This window comes from Rhinoderma darwinii, chromosome 11 (assembly GCF_050947455.1).
Source record: "Rhinoderma darwinii isolate aRhiDar2 chromosome 11, aRhiDar2.hap1, whole genome shotgun sequence".
NCBI classification, from domain to species: domain Eukaryota; kingdom Metazoa; phylum Chordata; class Amphibia; order Anura; family Rhinodermatidae; genus Rhinoderma; species Rhinoderma darwinii.
The window spans coordinates 89,382,209-89,402,533 of NC_134697.1; the positions used below are offsets into that span (position 1 = coordinate 89,382,209).

The window sequence follows — 20,325 nt, forward strand, 5'->3', positions numbered from 1 at the left end:
AACCATTCGGAGAATAATATAATCCATGATTTATCATAAAACTGTGGTACCCCATGTGCAAATTGTAATAAAACACACAAATTTCATAAAAACACAAAAAAAAATTATTACATTTTTCAAACCAATTAACTTCCCTGGAGCACTACATCTGAGGCAAAACATTTCCTACAGCCTCAATATTAAAATGGCTTTGCTTCTTATGCCGTGCAAGAGCTGATCGATGGTTATAACATTTCTCACATTCCGAACATGAAAATGGCTTTTCCCCTGTATGGATTACCTGATGATTAACAACATCGGATTTCTGGCTAAAACATTTCCCACAGTCTGGACATGAATATTGTTTCTCCCCTGTGTGGGTTCTCAAATGCTTAATGACACTAGATTTCCTTGTGAAACATTTCCCACATTCTGAACATGAAAATGGCTTCTCTCCTGTATGGATTACCTGATGGTTTAACTTCTTATGCCGAGCAAGAGCTGATCTATGGTTATAACTTTTCCCACATTCTGAACACGAAAATGGCTTCTCCCCTGTGTGGATTATCTGATGATTAACAACATCAGACTTCTGGCTAAAGCATTTCCCACAGACTGGACATGAAAATGGTTTCTCCCCTGTGTGAGTTTTCAAATGTTCGATGACAGTAGATTTCCTTGTGAAACATTTCCCACATTCTGAACATGAATATGGCTTTTCCCCTGTATGAATTACCTGATGATTAACAACATCTGATTTCTGGCTAAAACATTTCCCACATTCTGGACATGAATATGGCTTCTCCCCTGTGTGAGTTCTCAGATGATCCATAACACTTGATTTCCTTGTGAAGCATTTCCCACACTCCGAACATGAAAACGGCTTTAACCCTGTGTGAATTTTCTGGTGCTTAAATAGATCTTGTTTCCGGGTAAAACATTTGCCACATTCCAGACATGAAAATGGCTTCTCCCCTGTGTGAATTTTGTGATGTGTAACAAGGACTGATTTCTGTATAAAATGCTTCCCACATTCTGAACATGAATATGGTTTCTCCCTTGTGTGAGTTCTTTGATGTACAATGAGATCAGACTTCTGTTGAAAACATTTCCTACATTCTGGACATGAAAATGGCTTTTCCCCTGTGTGAATTCTGTGATGTCGTACAAGATCGGACTTCTGACTAAACCATTTCCCACATTCTGAACATAAAAATGGCTTCTCTCCTGTATGCCTTCTGTGATGTACAATCAAATCTGATTTCTGGCGAAAACATCTCCCACATTCTGAACATGAATATGGCCTCTCATCTCTGTGAATTCTTTCATGCATAGAAAGAATAGATTTCCTTTTAAAATGCTTCCCACATTCAGAACATGGAAATATTTTACCCCCTGTATCTCTTATACTCTGTTTTACAAACTTTGATTGACAAGATGAAGGTTCCTTGTGATTAGTGGGATCAGTCGATAGATCTCTGCTGTGAAGGAGAAACAGTATATTTGTAGTAAGAAGTGTCGTGGAAGGTTCTTCACGATTGTTTTTTACGTCATAACTTGGAGATAAAAGGAGATGTCCTGCAATGTTTGTGGTGCAATTATCTGTTAAAAAGAGAAACCGGTTTTATCTCATCTTTTGCAACATGCATTTCAAAACGTTCCTACATGAAGCTTCCCATACAACAACTAAAACATGATTCCAAATAAAAAAAATTGGGCTGCAAAGAGAAGTTTTCTATTTCAATTATCAAAGCAGAGTCTCAATAAAACAGTGTATGGCAAACAACACTCACTTACCAACATTAACACTTTCACTGCCAATAATGTATGTAATATTTCATGACTGACTACCGCAGCTATAATTTATTATGGTATAATTTTAAAACTAAGAATCTTATTATTTGGGAAGCAGAATTAATTTCAAGTCAGTGAGTAGGATGAAAAAAGGTGTGTTAACATTTTTGTCCATATAGTGTATGTGCATGTAGACATACACAGATTTTGCATATATGAACTCTGTGCATCTTGAAATTTTGGGAATTTAAGACTCTGCTTGAGTCGGACTTATAGCCACAAATGTGAATTTGTATGCATTTTGTTATTTAAAAAAGTTACACTTTGATGCAAAATTGCATGATGGAACCCACGGGCGTAAACGGCTGTGTAGCATTTTCACAATGTATCATGGGTCTATGTTTATGGTAATGCTCCAGGCTAAAAAAAAAGAAATCATCATCTAGGTGCCTTTGGATCCTAAACTGAAAATTGAATAGCCAAATACATATCTCAGTCGCCAAATATAAATACATCGAAAAACCAAAATATGGTGGAAGACTACCATTGAAAAATTATGCGAGTAAAAACTTTACTCCGAGGGGTTTAAGAATACAACTCTTCACGTCATACGGGGTAGATGATGAAACATTTAGCACCACGTGGGAGGAGGTAAGCTTCAAATTCCTGATGCAATTGATTATAAATGAGAATTTTAAATCTATGGAGATGTTGGATAGCTGACTTTGAAGTCTAGTTGGGTCGTCTCCTAGTCCCTACGGCTATGGAGATATGGAATACAGAATTGGAGGAGTTCCAGATATGGGAGAAGCAGATTAAAATGGTCAAGTAAAAAAAAATATCAGAGATGCGATGGACATGCAAATGGATCATGTTTACATGTGAAAAAAGGGCAAGCAAAGACCTAGAAGCAGAACACCATCGGTGTTTTCATATACATCAACTGGAGGGGAGTAGCGCTCACGGTTATATAGCACAACACGATATTGGAAAAGGAAATTTAACTCAAACAGAAGGCCCCAATCCAAACACAGAAAAGAGAATAGTATCCTGGAAGCTAAGACAGGCCCAAATAGAGGTTTTAAGCCTCCGTCTTTATTTTGCTCCTTCTGACAGTTTTGAACAATTTACAGCCATAAATGATCTGCATTTATTTACACGAAAACGTATTTTTAAACGAATTTACCATCAAGACACAGTACCAAGCATCTTTACACCACGAGAAGAACAGGAGGCCTGAAGAACACTTCAGGAATTGGAGGAATAAAACACACAAACCTAAAAAGTTAAGTTCCTTACCAGTATATTACCCAAATCCAAAAATGGCCCTGATTTTTCCCTCTTCCCTAATATAGAATTGTTCGTTAAACTTGTGAGGAATTTAAATGCATCCCAAGAACTATTAGACAGGACAATTAGGGTAGCAATTAGGGAGCAGGGCCAGATGCACGACGTTGTCATGAAATACTCTGACTAGGGTGGCTTGTCGTCGTCTGGCCCAAAGCCATGTATGAATAAGAGGCGTTTAGACAACCTACTACAAAAACTTACTTTCAATCCCCTCAGTAAATATCAGATTGAACTTAAAAATATTTTATTGGAGGCTGTTTCCAGGGGTACTATCAATAAATAACAATATGATGGATTAATTCTGGATAATCCCATGGTAGCATGTTTTTACATGTCACATGAGAAGTCGAATCCTTATACACCTCAATTCTCCATACGGATGCCTTGGAGGTAACAAGATATTTCTTATCCATTTCTCAAGTAGATTGTGATATAGGTGAACTTGCATTGCAACTTATCGAAATCTTATTATTGCACAATTTTTTCCTGTTCATAGAGTCAGTGTACCTACAGCTCCGGGGCACAGCTATGAGGGCGGCTTGTGTGCCTTCATATACTAACCTGGGGCTGTGGGAGCGCAAGATATTCCTTATCTACCCTATCCCCGTCATAGAGAGACTGCATCTGTGGGGGCGGTATATTCATGACATCTTTAATTGGCAGGGGACGTCCCATGAATTGGATACATTCATGAATACATTGAACAACAACAATATGAATGTTAAACTGACCTTCAAGGCAGGGAGAAAGAAAATTGAATTCTTGCATGTTTCATGTGGATGAAGAGGGGCAAATACCGACGTCTTGCGAGAATCAACATCGATTAATGCAGACTTCTCGCACCCATCAAGTCTTATTAACAGCATACCTGTAGGACTATTCTTGATAATTGTCACGATGCGGGGTGTGGACCCACTGGGCCGTACCGCATAGCGGGATGGCAGCTGGCCAAACAGGTAAGTATAGAGTTCAATTAGTTCAGCGAGGGTACCTGAGGCAATTGTAGGCAGCAGCGAGGCAGGCACGTCCAGGACCAGGCGGCGGGAAGTAGTCAGGTGAGGTGTAGCAGATCAAGCGTAGGCTGTAGCATAGCACAGCACAGCAATAGCACTAGGTAGCACGGAAACGGGGTAGGGGAGCAAGGTACACTGTGAAACTGGAAGACCATAAGCACGACAAACAATGGGTAATGAACAACACTCTGGCAAGGAGACAGAGCCCCTTTTTATAGCCCAGGGCATCCTGGACTAAATTGCAAAGTTCCTGCAAAAATGCACGCACTGGCCCTTTAAGGTCATAAGTCAATGCAAGGTCGTAACGATCCATCTTTCTTTTTAACAAAGAAGAACCCCACTCCGGCCGGGTATGAGGATTTACGAATGAAACCCCTCTCCAGGTTCTCAATGTAGGCCGACATGGACTGGGTCTCTGGCAGGGAGAGCAGGTACACTCTACCACGAGGAGGAGACAATTCCGGAACCAGGTCGATCGGTCAGTCATATGCCCGGTGTGGCGGCAAGGTCTCGGCCTCCTTTTTATTGAAGACATCGCCGAACATGGAGAAACAGGGAGGCAAACCTGTCAAAGACTGAAGAGGAGTAGGCTGTGGCGACTGTATATGACCCAGACAGTGGTCAAGACACTTTGTGCCCCACTGGAGAACCTCTCCAGAGTTCCAATCCAGGACGGGGGCGTGCAGACGAAGCCAAGGCAAATCCAGCAGCACGGGGTTGACGGCCTTGGACAGGACGAACAGGGAGATGAGTTCAGCATGAAGGGCTCCCACTTGGAGTCTCAAAGGCTTGGTTACGGACACAACTGGGTCCGGCAATGGCAGTCCATCCACCTAGGCGACGATCAGCGGCCTTTCAAGCGGGATAGTAGGAAACTGTAGGAGATCCACAAGATCCTGGCAGACTAAGTTGGCTGCAGAGCCGGAGTCCAGATATTCGGAGACCTGATGGGACCTCTCGCCAGCAAAGATGGTTACGGGAATGAATAGTTTGGAAGAGAATTCTTGATTCAATGTGTTGACGCCCAGGGTTGTCTCTCCAACCAAACCTAGGTGCTGGGGTTTTTTGGCTTGTGAGGACACAGACGCACGACATGGCCAGCGAGGCCACAATATAAGCAAAGTCCAGAGGTGTGCCTGCGCGGTTTCTCCTGGACCGATAATTTTAGTCGGTCTACCTGCATCAGGACCCCGGGCAAAGCAATAGAAGCAGGCAAGAGGGGTTGCTGAAAGTTGGGCGCCAGTCTAGGGCGCCGACGCTCCTGACGAACCTCGTGAGATCTTTCCCTCAGCCTTATGTCTACCCGAGTGGCAAGCAGAATCAAGTCGTCCAAGGCAGATCTCGAGCAGCCAGTTCATCCTTGATCTCGGACGACAGGCCATGCCAATAGGATGCCACGAAGGCCTCATTGTTCCAGGATAGCACTCCTGCCAGAGTCCGGAACTGGATCGTATACTCGCCCACGGAGGTGTCCTCTTGGCGAAGGTTGAATATGGCAGTGGCTGCCGATGAGACTCACCCAGGCTCCTCAAAAACAGTTCGGAATATTCGCACGAACTCCTGGAAGTCTCGGGTCTTGGATCCCTGACGTTCCCAGATAGGATTAGCCCATGCCAGGGCCTTGCCAGTCAGGAGGGAGATGATGAATGCGATCTTGGCTCCATCTGACGGAAATGCTCGAGAGTGCAGGGTAAAATGAATGTGGCATTGGTTCAGAAACCCCCGACAAGCACTGGCGTCTCCATCGAACAGAGCGGGCAATGGCAGCAAGAACCGAGGATCCGTACAGGAACTGCCAGGAGGGTCGGCTTGAAGAACTTGCATAGAAGAAGAGAAGCAACTGCTGCGCCATAGTGTCCACTTTCACGAGGAGCTGATCCTGCCTAGCTCGGAGATCCAGCAGATCCACCTGCATGGCTTTGGAGGGTGCCAAGCCCTTGAATTGACCATCGGAGTCCATGGCCAGAGCGTACTGTCACGATGCGGGGTGTGGACTCACTGGGCCGTACCGCGTAGCGGGATGGCAGCTGGCCAAACAGGTACAGAGTTCAATTAGTTCAGCGAGGGTACCGGAGGCAATCGTAGGCAGTAGCGAGGCAGACAAGTCCAGGACCAGGCAGTGGGAAGTAGTCAGGTGAGGCGTAGCAGATCAAGCATAGGCTGTAGCACAGCACGGCAAATAGCACAGCACGGCAATAGCACTAGGTAGCACGGAAACGGGATACGGGAGCAAGGTACACTGGAAGACACTGGGAGACCATAAGCACGACAAACAATGGGTAACGAACAACGCTCTGGCAAAGAGCAAGGAGACAGAGACCCTTTTTATAGCCCAGGGCATCCTGGGCTAAATTGCAGTTTCTGCAAAAATGTGCGCACTGGCCCTTTAAGGACACTCTGACTCCGGAAGTGAGTGGCGGCACCTGACAGGAGGATGATGCTGCAATGAGGTAAGCTGTCCATGGCCACGGCCGTCGAGGTTAACGACCGAACGACGGACCGTGGCCATAGACGTTACAATAATCTTCTGGATCTTTTCCAATGAAGGAAAGGAATTAAGGAAATATTGAGAACCAGAGAAGGGAGTAATCCTCCAAAAGGCATAATCTGTTAGTTGCCAAAAGAATCTCCAAACAGAGATGGGATATTGCAAGATTCATATATCCCTTCAATTCCAGACGTCATGAAATGAGGGAAGCAATATTAGGACATATTATGCACAGATGACTGTTAAACCAATACCTACCGAGGGTACCATCCTTATCGTAACAGAGATCAAAATAAATCTACTAGTGCAGAGTTATTATCCGGGAAAGATTACCGGTAAGATATTCGGCACAAAAGGGGGATGCAAACCCTGTGGGAGGTGTGTGGTGTGCCAAAATGTTGAGACTACTGTCCATGTGACAAAGTGTACGTTGGCCTTACGTCACAAGAACTTCAATGTCTTGTCAGGGAGAACGATCTCGACATGCAGGCAGCTGAAACTGAAGTGGGCTTATCAAAGTTAAAGACCCTTTCCAGACACTTGAAGGCGCACATGACTGCAATAGCAGACAATTGATGGTAAGAGGGATTGACCGTGTTCTGATCAATGGGAGGGGGGGGGGGGCAACTTAAAACGTATTCTTACTCAGAAAGAAGCAACATGGATCTAAACCCTGGATACCGTTTCCCAGAAATTGCTGAATAAAAAGCTGAGTTTTGCCTCTTTTCTCTAAACTCCCTAATAAGGTAGCTATTGCTCCATATTATGATTTCCAATACCAATGATCATTAACTAAGATCTTCCTTTTTTGCTCTTTTTAATTACCATTACCAATAGTATGTATGAGATATTTATTATTTCTCTTACTTTCTTTTTTACATGATACAGGGATCTAAGAGGTGCCATAGATGTTTCGGAAATACAGGCAATTGGAAGAAGCTCGACATCAAAACGAAGTAACGATTATAGACACTATATGTTCGCACATGTCTGATTGGATAGGTTATGATATAATTTGACTCCATCAGGTCTAAAGTACTTTTTTCCAGGGGCTAAATCTATCACTGGGGATGTGTGTGACGCATTTCAACCTAATACTCAAATATCTACTTTCTATAGTAACGATTAATGGTAATATTACGACCAGCGGCTTTGGGCCATCTCTAAGGGCGTTATCTAAGTAGCCTCCCCGGTCTTTACCATTTAACCCCTCTACAGGGATCTGGTATTCACTGTTGGAAGACTACCAGGTCGCTACCTCTTGAGGTGGTCCCAGTAGAGTAGCTGCTGGCCAAGCGGACCAGGTTCATGCACTGCCAGATGGTTCCTTGATGGATGGAAGCTTCAGGCTTGTCACAGACAAAGGCAGACTTGCAGCACACAGATAGACCCAGGCTGATAGCAGGTAGCTGGGCAGAGACAGGTAGCGGCTAGCTGGACCCAGGCAGGTAGCGGCTAGCTGGACCCAGGCAGGTAGCGGCTAGCTGGACCCAGGCAGGTAGCGGCTAGCTGGACCCAGGCAGGTAGCGGCTAGCTGGACCCAGACAGGTAGCTGGACACTGGATGATAACAAATAGTTGGATAAAGGCTGGTAGCGGATAATTGGATACAGGGTAGACACATTGCGGCCATGAGCAGAGGAACACAGCAGATGCCAGCTGCCTGGAAGAGGGGCAGGACGAAGCCACCGGAGTAGGTACGAAACTTGGCAGTGGGGACTTCCAACAGGAGGAGGACCCGTCGCCACATTGGATTCAATGAAAAACGGCTCCAATTACATCCCAAGAAGTGTCCTGCACTTCTTTAACAAGGCTGTTATTTTACGCGCCGTCTTTTGACAGCGACGCGTAAAATTACAGGTCGTCGGCACAGTATATCGGCAAACCCACTGAAATGAATGGGCAAATATTTGCTGACGTATTCGAGGCTTGTTTTCAGACGTATTTCGAGGCGTAAAACGCCTCCAAAACGTCTGAGAATAGGTCGTGTGAACCCAGCCTGAGTGTATGAACGGCATAACAAGGTACTCATAATTGCCATCATGAGTATTAAACACCATCTCCACTCGTCGCCTTCCCGGATGTGGATTATGTTGTATGCTCCGTGCAGATTCAGTTTGGTGAAGATCTTGACTCCACAGATCCTGTCAAAGAGTTCAGCAATCAATGGTAGAGGCTATTTGTTTTTTACTGTTACCTTGTTGAGTCCATGATCACCTATGCATGGACTTAGATATCCATCCTTCTGGACGAAGAAGAACCCGGCTCCGACCAGCGAAGAACACTTCCTAATAAATCCCCTTTCCAGGTTTTCTCTGATGTACTCTGACATTGCTTGAGTCTCTGGCAGGGACAATGGATAGACACGACCCAAAGGAGGAGCTGACCCTGGCAGCATATCAACAGAACAGTCATAGGGTCGATGTGGCAGCAACGTCTCTGCCTCCTTTTTGCTGAAGATGTCTGCATAGGCCGTGTAGCGAGGAGGCAGACCAGACAGGTTCTGTGGCAGAGGCAGGTTCGACCGGTGTCAGGTACTTGGTACGGCAGCTTGACCCCCACTGAAGAACTTGGCCGGAGTTCTAATCAAGCACAAGGCGTGTTGCCGTAGCCAGGATAAGCCCAGAAACAAGGAGTTAATGGAGACCGGCAACACATAGAAGGAGATCTGCTCCGAGTGAAGTACCCCCACCTGCAGAGTCAGAAGCTGTGTGATAAACAGAATGGGGTCAGGAAGGCACTGGCCACTTATGGAATCCACTGCCAAGGCTTTCTTCAGACTAACACCCGGCCGGCAAGGACTAGTCACTAGGTCCATGGACGGTGGCAAAAGTGTTACCAAAGAAAAACTTCACGGGCATAGTCAACTTTGGAGAGAGGCTCTATCCACCTAGGGTCGTCCCATCTACCAACCCTAAAAGCTTGAGTTTCCCAACTATATGGGGCAGTTGCGAACAAAGTAACCTTTTTAACCGCAATATATACATTTTCTTTACGACTATGCTGGCCTTCTTCATTCATGGGTTTGTCTTCAGAGAGCCATGGGACGAAGCAAGTCTGGGGAACCTTCTTTCATCTGCATTTATGAGAGGGCTCCTGGGTACATTCTATGAATTGTATGTCAATTTTCATGGCCAGCGAGATGAGTGCATTCAGGAAGGAAGGCAGATCACGGACTGTCAGCTTGTCTTTTATTCTAAAACTCCTCTACAGTTACTTGGCACACTAATAGAAGCCTTTCCCTTCCATCATTTCTGTCTTCCCTACCCCCTCTTAGTGGGGTGCCACATTTTATCCTAAAAGCCAGCACTCCGGATTCTACAGATAAGGAAGATACTCAACAACATAGTGATGGTGAGGAGTTCTTTGAGGACAGTTAGCTTTTGCAGTGTGTTGCGGCTGTGGTGCAAGCGGTGGCCGAGACGTATAGCTGTGATAGTGGGGTTGGTGATAGCCGTGGTGGGAGTGGTAATTATGGAGGTGAATATTGTCAGGTAGGGCAAGGGCTAATGCATAAGTATAGTATATGGAACAGATATATGGACACACATCCCCCCTGAGGAAGCACCTTGTCAGCGAAACGCGCGTTGAGGCTTATGTGCTGGAGCGAGCACTGACCATTACTACTTTTGCATTTATGGGTAAGCTGTTGCTATCTGTTCCATATACTATACTTATGCATTAGCACTTTACTAGAACCTTTGGCTTCCCTTTGCTCTCACAACTAACTATTGGTTCTCTATATTTTTCAATGGTTCATTAATTTCTAAACAGGGGAGCCTTTGTTACATGAATGTGTATATGATCAGATAGTTTGTAACACAGATACCTTATTACTTTGTACTACAAGTGTCAGCAATCGCTACTATATTTATACTAGGGTCTTGTCCTTTCATCTATTTTTAAACCTTGTTTGTTATATATGTTAATAAAATTCTATTTTTTATATATAATATTGGCTACAAGCTCTTGTTTCTTCTTTGTGGTTGTTATATACTATGGAGCTATCTATGTGGTAATTTATGGGGGGGGGACGCTTCTGATTTGAACTGTGCCTAGCCCGCAGTACTAATGCTATTAGAGTGCACTTATTTGATTAATCTTATAAGCCTTCTGATGCCCCAAAAAAAAGGAAAGGATTTAAAAAAATGGATGCCAACATAAAGAAGACATATGGTAAATGTAATTAGTAACTATTTTGTGTCGTATAAGAATCTATACATTTTGGTGTTTTTAACAAATAAAGACAGAAAGTATCAACTAAAATTCTCCACTAACAAAGTACAATAGAAAAAAGAAAGGATTTAACAAAAATAATATCTAGGAATCGCTTGGATAACTAATAGCATTCTACATTTTTTACCACATAAAGTGATACGTCAAATTTGAAAAATCGGGCTCTGTCTCAAAGGCCAAAAGTGGCTGCGGTGGTACGTGGTTAAAGGAGGAACTAAAATCATCAACAGTAGAGCTTAAAGGCAACAAAGCAGATATGTGAAAGTTATTTTGAACTTTTTTTAAGCATTTAACAGTTATAACTCACCGGTGCGGATCTCTGTAGGAATTGCCTCCTCCTTACACAGTTTGGTTACACCCATAGACGTTGCTTCTTCTACTTCTCTTATGTCTTCAGCTTTTAGATCAGTCATTTTTGTAACCTAATTCACCACGTATGGAACAAATGATGTAAAATTAAGAAGAAAGTTGGAAAAGTTCAAAAAGAAACCAAAAATTTGTCTCCGCCAACAATCATGACAACAAAATATTTGATGGCAGCAGTGTATACTTATACAAAATAGATAAACTCCTAATTTCAGTTTATCACCTCCCTAAATATTTTAAAACAATATAAAATACAATAATGTTGAAATTCATGACCTGAGATCGAACGCTATCATATACAGCATTTGGTAATTCCATATACCTTATGATCCTGTGGGACATTCCGATTCTCCTCTGGATCATTCTTGGAGTATAGAGGACTGGGACATCTCTCCGGAGTTTCCGCCTTACTAAATTCATCTGTAGAAGACACACAACTAGTGACTGAAGACAATGGCCTACATTTATTATTCAGTTAAAACAAGAGATTAGCAGAAGATGCAAAGGTAAATAGTCACATCTAAAATTGCGCCAAAATTGGCAACATGTCATATCAATTCGACAAAGAAAACAGGTGAAAAAGTGGACAAGTTCAAGCTGTAAATGTACTTTTAGCCTCATTTATCAAAGACAAAATGTTAAAAAAGGCGCAATCAAAGTCCCAAAATGTATGGTTGCTCTAGCATTCGTACAAAGAAAATCAATCCGACAAATCCAAACATCAGCTAATGGACATTTCTTGGTGATCCCCGGAACTACTCTGCCTAGATCACTGTCACGAAGGGTCTGTGGACCCGACCAGGCTCCTCAGACACCATACGAAAAGTCCGGAGGAAGGCTTGGAAGTCACGGGTCTCTGGTCCTGGTCTCTCCCAGATAGGGTTCGCCCATGCAAGAGCTTTGCCAGTGAGGAGAGAGATGATGAAAGCGACCCTTGCGCCATCAGACAAAAATGTCCTAGAATACAGGCTGAAGTGGATCTGGCACGGATTCAGAAATCCACGACAGGTACTTGCGTCTCCATCATAGCTGTCAGGAAGTGTCAAAGAAACACGCGGTTCAACACTGCCAAGAGGTGTAGTCTGCGGATCAACACTGCCAGGAGGTGTAGTAGGAGGAACTGCAGCTTGTGCCTCCTGCCGACGTGCAAGAATGTTCAACGCCTGAAGGAGTTGGGCCTGTCGATTCCGGAGGTCTAGAATATCCGCCCGCATCTCTTGAGACGTCGTCATGGTCTTGAAATGACCAGCGGGTTCCATGGCCTGAGCGTACTGTCACGAAGGGTCTGTGGACCCACAGGGCCGTACCGCCTTTGTGGTATGGCAGCTGGCCAACAGAGCACATGTCAATCTCTATAGTACGTATAGGTACCTGTGGCAGCTAGGATAGTAGCAAGGCAGGCTCAGCTGGGACTAGGCAGCAGGTAGACGTCAGGTGAGGTGAAGCAGGTCAGGCATGGTATACAGCACGGCACGACTTTGGCTCAGCACAGTACTCGACCAGGATAGTATGGAATGCAGGGAACAGGAACACACTAGGAGACCAACAACAACGCTCAGGCATCAAAGCAGGGGGCTGGACCCTTCTTATAGTTCAGGGTACTCACGGCCTGATGTTCATGAAAGTCCGGTGTGCGCGCTGCCCCTTTAAGAGCGGGCACGACCGTGCGCGCGCACCCTACGGGATCCAGCTGAGGTGAGTGGAAGCGAGAGCTGGCGTCTCCTGAGGAGGAGGGTGGGGCCAGCGCTTGCCGACTCGTGGCTGCAGCTGTCAGGGGGAGATTGCAGCTGACACCCCGCAGCCACGGACATGACAATCACACTGTGCAGTTTAATGGTAATTTTGGTGTGGATGCCACATCTAAACCAATGGTGTAATTTATTAACATTTCTACACCAGAAAAATTGCGACTTTTGGGCTTTTCCGCCACCTTCGCTAACTTTGTGGAAACGCACATGGCCTTGGGGAAAGGGGGCCCGACAGATTTATTAAAATTTCTGGGGTAAATTAAGGAGGAAATCTACACCCTTACCTTACCCCCTCCCCGATTGGACTAACCACTTGCCCCCACATTAAACATTGAAAAAAATAAAATTATACTCACCTTACTGTTCCTCTTCTCCCCTACGGCTCACTCATCACTCCAGCGCTGTTGTTACAGCGTAATGACTCCAGGCAGCACCGGGAAGTTGTAACCGATGCAGCACTGATGACGTTGAAGTCATGCATCGCGTATAAGTCCCTGACACTGCTCAGCGTCAGGACCTTATACGAGCGGCACTGGAGTGATGTAGGAGCCGGAGAAAAGTAGAGAAGTGGAGATGTGAGAATGTCGTTTTTTGATTTTATGTCCGATGATGGGGAGAATGTATGGAGCATGGCGCATGATCCCGGCCGAAACATGCAAAACATTTATTAGAAGGCTTAATAAGTGTGTCACAGTTTACTCTAAAATTTCTTACTTTTAAGAATGGCGTATGAAATGCCAGTCTTAATAAATGCCCCCTAAGTATTTTATGCTTTAGGTTATATTCACATGTGCTGTTTTGGTCGTGGTTATACCATAGATTTTGATACATTCTTGTTTTTTTTGTTTTTTATTAAAAAAGACTACAATAATTGATTTTATAGCAATTTTTCCAAAATCAGCATAAAAATTCATATTACAATATTACAGCAAAGAAACGCAACAAAAAAGACACATGTGAATACAACCTAACAAAACAAATTGCACTTTGTGAACAAAACTTTGCAGTTAAGAACAGGGAAGGCCTCCGCTTACCTGGTGATGTGAGTGGCTGGTGATTCTCCATGATGATGTCATCATACTGATCCTTGTGTCCTTCTATATACTCCCACTCCTCCATGGAGAAATAGACAGTGACATCCTGGCACCTTATAGGAACCTGACACACACACAATCGGTAGAAACTCAATGCGGTAAAAGGGTCAACCGTGGAATTTTTGAACCATCTGTAGTGTAAAAAGCACATTCCTGGTGTGGAAGAAGCCACTAAAATTACGGGCTATTTTATTATACCTCGTATATACTACTAATCTACAAACTTACTGATAATACAATTAACTTTAGCACTGCAGCTTCAGGGTTTTAATTATAGACAGAAAAATGTGTACCGGGACGCAACTTGCCTCAGACTGTGCTCTTCCCTAAGTGCAGATTTTCACCACCCCACACTAGATATCTTATAGTTTTTCTATAACTTCAAATTAGATTAACTCCTCTTTTTTAACTAAGTAAACTAGTTTCCCTTTTCACAGTTTTCCGCTCTGAAGGCTCTAATTCTGAGTTTTTTCTGAGCTAGTTGGTGCAGCCTAGCTGCTATCATGTCTTTGATAGACATAGGAGAGCGGGATTCTCCTCTTCTCAATATGTGCTGTGTATATAAGACATGATAGCAGCTAGGCTCCACCAACTAGCTCAGAAAAAACTCAGAATTAGAGCCTGTACATAAGCAACAGCAGCATGGAGGACATTATACACCAAAAATGGTCAGTGTAGCTGAGTATTCAGCACTGGGATGACATAGAAATCTTACCAGCAACCTGTGTCTCCTCACTGCTCCCTTCTTCCCTCTCAATAGACTTCTATGGGCAGTTTGTCTGTCTCTCTCTCCCCCTGCACCCCCTATCCCCTCTTATTAAATGTCTCCAATGTTCAATATGGATTGTGGTTTCTTCAATATTTTTGATCCGTATAAAATAGGAGGAAAACAATACTTATGCAAGGTTTTTAGGTTTATTTACATGCAGTAATATTGCAATAAATATACAGGAAAAGATATATAGAAAAATATACAGTAAAATATAGAATGGTTTGCAATTACAGGAGAAAGGTAAATAGTCTTGCCTATGCAGTTGTCTTTCTTTATCTCTGTGTCCTCAGTGTCGTATAGAAGGTACTTGACCCCTCCCCCGGACCTGAGTGTGTTTATCGGCCCCAGGGTGTGTCTTGGCCTATGTGTCCACGTGCTTTGGGCCTAGGTTTTTATAGCATTGAGGTCCATAGAGATTCTTTGAAACCATTTTTATCCCCAATGTACTAATATGGTATGAGAGATCTGACAAGGACATGAGATGATCACATGATCTTTCGATCTTTCCTACACGTCACACAACTGTTTCTCAAATAGCTCTATTACCATATAACATTTTACTAGCCTGTGAAGAATTGACATCTGACACAAGTGGTTCCATTATGTATGGTCTATAATCATAAATTTTTTAACCCATGATGCATGGATCTAAAATTATTATTTAATACCTCTCCTTAGACGTCTCTGGGCAACATCTGTGTGTTTCTCTCCCTGCTCTCTCTTCCTGCTCCCCTTCCCTCTCTAGAAACTTCTATGGGCAGCGTGGCTGTGTGTGCGCCTTTCTCTCCCTGCTCCTTCCTCCTGCTCTCCCCTACCCTCTCTATAGACCTCTATGGGCAGCATGTCTGTGTCTTTCTTTCACTGCTTCCTCCTTTCATGCGAACGCTTGCTCTCGATCATTGCCCTGTGTTTAAAGGACAGCCATGGAACGATGAACAAGCAAACACTCATTTATTGGTTGATCGCATCTTTTATGCAACCCAAAGAATGGTCACTAGTTGGCAGTACATCTCCCTGTGTAATCCATCCAGTATTTCCCACATGAAATTCCTTTCTACGCAGTCAAATGCTTTTGATGCATCTAGCGATATAATTGTTCCCTGAAACTTGCAAATTACTTTTAAAAAAAATCCAAACATTGTCTTGAGTTGACTGCCCAGGAATAAATCCGCTGATCCGTTGATCCGGAAGAATCATGTCTTTCAATCTTTTTTCATAGCTTTGGCCAATATTTTTGCCAGAGATTGGATATCAAAATTTAATAGCGATATTGAGCTAAAGGGTTCTAACCTTTCTTCAGAATAATAAAGTCTTCTGACATACTAGATGGCAATGAATCATTAAAGGGACAAATCGATTGGAAAGGGGTATTTTTTTTTAAACACAATATTCATGGAAAAATATTTTGTCTTTTTTTTGGCTGTTTTTTTATTATTTTGGCAAATATTCAGGCTCTAATTGAGTCACCATTCCTAACTCCTCCCTGGTCAGAGTGTAAAGGGATTCCCTACCAACAGTTAACATAGAAAAAAAGTTAAAGGCTATGGAATCCTTTGGTGCCAATTTTCTTTTATTTTAATGTATGTATATGTTGATCATAAGCACTTTTCTAATACACATTTATTAAGAACTTTGCTTTGTTTCAGCGCTGCAGTTTCTATGTATCCACGTAACAAAGGCTGAAGAACGCAGCTGTAATCAGTATTGGAGTTAGATTGTGTGTCAGAGGCACACAGGAGCCGCTGACAGCCAAGCCGTCAGTCTAGCTCACTGACGGATTCAGCTTACAGCGTCGTACTGCAGCTTCTATGTAAACAGAATACATAGAAGCTCTAGGGCTGAAACGAATCAACGTTTTTAATACACTTACAGTATATTAGAAAAGTGTTCATAATCAACATACATCAACTACATACATTACAATAAGAAAATTGTCACCAAAAGGTTTACATATGGTATGATCTAGCTGGAGCTAAGGCAGTTTAAAATGAAAGCTGAATATACTTGCAGCTCTCACTTCGAGCCCTGCTTCGAACGGCTATAAATGAGGCTGGATTGAAGCTAGAGCGGTGATCCTGGGCTTGTTTGAAAGCTAAGATTCTAAGCTCTAGCTAGCCTGAGTTATATGCAGCCCCCGATCTTAACCTGCTCCATTTTCTGCTCTCATTTCAGCCTGGGTGAAGGAGGAGAGAAGGATTTGCAGACAGTGCAGGGAGAGGAGGAGAATCTGTGCTTCTCCTCCTGTCCCTGTAAGACTGTAGATGACCCCAGGGGGAGGGGTTACATTAACTATTGTTCATGTTATCAACCCCCTTATCAATCAGAGTGCATGCTTGCTCTCTAATCAGCACATTTGGGTGTTTATTTTTTTCCAGAAATGAGTGAGAAGATAAGAAGCAGCTCATCTAATAACCCCTTTGTGCCCTTTATCAACTTCATGACTCGGGCGTTTACCAGCTGTTTAGTTGAAGTGTCAAATAAGTTTTTGCAACACACACAAACATCAATAAAGTTTGCACATTTTACACTGTCCATTTCCTTTCTGTACACAATCTTTAGCGCAAAATCCACTGACCGTGTTTTTAGCCATACTGGTTACACGCTACATTCAAAGCAATAACAATTATCCCTAGAGGAAAATTTCTAATATATTTCCGATGAATGGAAAAGATTTTTGGCAAAAATTTTCATGCACTGTTGGTCGGTATAAACGATCATTTTAAACTAGTTCCACTAAAAAAATTACTATTATTTAATGCGTGCTCCTCTAAAATCTGGCACATCTCACTTTAGTGGAGCAGAAATCTAAGGGGTAGTGTATTAATCTATGCCATAAAACCTGCAATAGGCATAGGGGTAAATTGTGCCCTTTTTAGAATTTTACGCCCCTCTAGACACTTTTGGAAAAGGGGAGTGGTTTAACAAAAGGGGAGGGACCAAAACAGCCTGTCAATGATTCCTCAATTTTTTGGAGGGGTTTAGTTTTTACAGCATTCACCATGTGGTTAAAACAGCATGTTAACTTTATTCTGTCGGTCAATACGAGTACGGCGATACAAATTTTTTTTTTTTTTTATATTTTGCTACTTTTTCAAGGAAAAAAAATGGATTATTAAAAATAAAATATGTTTTTATCGCCATATTCTGAGAGCCATAACTTTTTTTTCCCATCCATTAAGCAATATATGTGTAATGGCAGGAAGGAGGTGAAGGGAAAGTGAGCCCTAATCTACCCACCGCCCTGTCCCTGCCTACTTGCAACGACCCGCCCTAGGCGACGAGGTACAACTGGGCGGCGGTCCCTACGCTGGCTAAGTGCACAGGAAGACAAACAGGGAACACGCAAGGGAAGGGGCAGTAGCCACGGAACGCCACGAGGAAACGGGGCGGCGAACGAACAGTCAGGACCAGGACGAAGTGAGTACGCCAGGGCAAGCAAGCAGGTCAAGCAGAACTGCAGCAAGGCAGAAGCACGGCAGAAGCAGGCTGGAGCAAGCAGCAGTGGGGCCAGGAATCCAAAAGAATTACAAGCACTGAGGGAGAGCACAGGGCAGGTAATAAAGGGCAGGGGGCGGAGCTAACTCCGAGAGACCAGGCCGCGATAGGCTCTCCCACTCCTGAGCCTGCCACCCTGGTTGGTGGGAGATGGTGTCAGTCGAGCAGGTCTGGCCTCAGGTGTGGATTGATTAATCCCAGGAGTATAGCTAGATGAAGTACCTGGCAGATCCCTAACAGTACTCCCCCTTTTATGAGGGGCCACCGGACCCTTACTAAGGGGACCCGGTTTAGTGGGGAAGAGGAGGTGGAACCTCCTGATCAATACCCCAGCGTGAACATCACGGGCAGGTACCCAAGTCCTCTCCTCCGGCCCGTATCCTCTCCAATGGACCAGGTACTGGAGGGAGCCCTGGACCATCCTACTGTCCATAATCTTGGCCACCTCGAATTCCACCCCCTCAGGGGTGAGAACGGGAACAGGAGGTATCCTCGAGGGGGACCAGGACGGGGAGCAGCGTTTAAGGAGGGAGGCATGGAAGACGTCATGTATGCGAAAGGATGGGGGGAGCTCCAGACGGAAGGATACAGGGTTGAGGACTTCAATGATCTTATAAGGTCCAATAAATCGGGGAGCAAACTTCCTGGACGGGACCTTAAGGCGCAAGTTCCTGGACGACAACCAGACCAAATCCCCGACGACAAACCGGGGGTTAGCAGAACGTCTACTATCCGCCTGAATCTTTTGTGCGCTCTGGGACGCCTCTAGGTTCTTCTGAACCTGGGCCCAGACAGTGCACAGTTCCCAATGAACCTCCTCTACCTCAGGATTATTGGAACAACCAGGGGAGACGGAGGAGAACCTTGGGTTAAACCCGAAATTACAGAAAAACGGGGAGACCCCTGACGAGTTACTGACCCGGTTATTCAGGGAAAATTCAGCAAGGGGAAGGAATGAGACCCAATCGAATTGACAGTCAGAGATGAAACACCTTAAATATTGTTCCAGGGATTGGTTGGTCCTTTCCGTTTGGCCATTAGTTTCGGGATGGAAGGCGGAGGAGAAGGACAGATCAATCTCCAACTTTTTACAAAAAGCTCTCCAAAATAAGGAAACAAATTGTACCCCTCTGTCAGAAACGATATTGACTGGGGCCCCATGGAGACGCAGGATGTGTTTCACAAACAAAGAAGCTAACGTCTTGGCGTTAGGTAGCTTCTTAAGGGGCACAAAGTGGCACATCTTGCTGAAGCGGTCGACTACCACCCACACCACCGACTTGCCCTGAGATGGAGGCAAATCGGTGATAAAATCCATGGAGATATGGGTCCAAGGTCTCTGGGGAATGGGCAAGGAACGTAGTAGGCCCGCAGGTCGGGACCTAGGGGTTTTGGACCTAGCGCAAACCTCACAAGCGGCGACGTAAGCCCTAACATCTTTAGGCAACCCAGGCCACCAATAGTTTCTGGTAATGAGGTGTTTGGTGCCCAAGATGCCAGGATGACCAGATAGAGCGGAGTCATGGTTTTCCCTGAGTACCCTCAGCCGGTATTGCAGGGGAACAAACAGTTTGTCCCCAGGGACGTTCCCGGGAGCTGCACCCTGATCAGCCGCGATATCAGAAGCTAAATCAGAATCCGTGGCAGAGACGATTATACCAGGGGGTAAAATACAAGCGGGATCCTTCTCGGAAGGAGGATTGGCCGTGAAACTACGTGACAGAGCGTCAGCCTTAATATTCTTGGACCCAGCCCTATAGGTAACCAAGAAATTAAATCTGGTAAAGAATAGTGCCCACCGAGCTTGTCTAGGATTAAGCCTCCGGGCCGATTCTAGGAAAACCGGATTCTTGTGATCCGTAAGGACCGTTACCTGGTGTCTGGCCCCCTCCAGGAAGTGCCGCCACTCCTCAAAAGCCCATTTAATGGCTAGAAGTTCGCGGTTACCAATATCATAGTTACTCTCCGTGGGCGAAAACTTCCTAGAGAAG

General features: G+C 44.3%; 1 protein-coding gene across 1 annotated transcript in view; it reads right to left on the reverse strand.

Annotated features, from left to right (window-relative positions):
• The window catches only part of LOC142663005 (uncharacterized), a 76,336-nt gene that overhangs the window by 46,113 nt on the left and 9,898 nt on the right, over window positions 1–20,325 (reverse strand). The window contains 4 exon segments of the mRNA XM_075841299.1: window positions 147–1,581; window positions 11,167–11,281; window positions 11,548–11,645; window positions 14,008–14,131. Coding sequence (XP_075697414.1) covers window positions 147–1,581; window positions 11,167–11,281; window positions 11,548–11,645; window positions 14,008–14,131 — 1,772 coding nt within the window.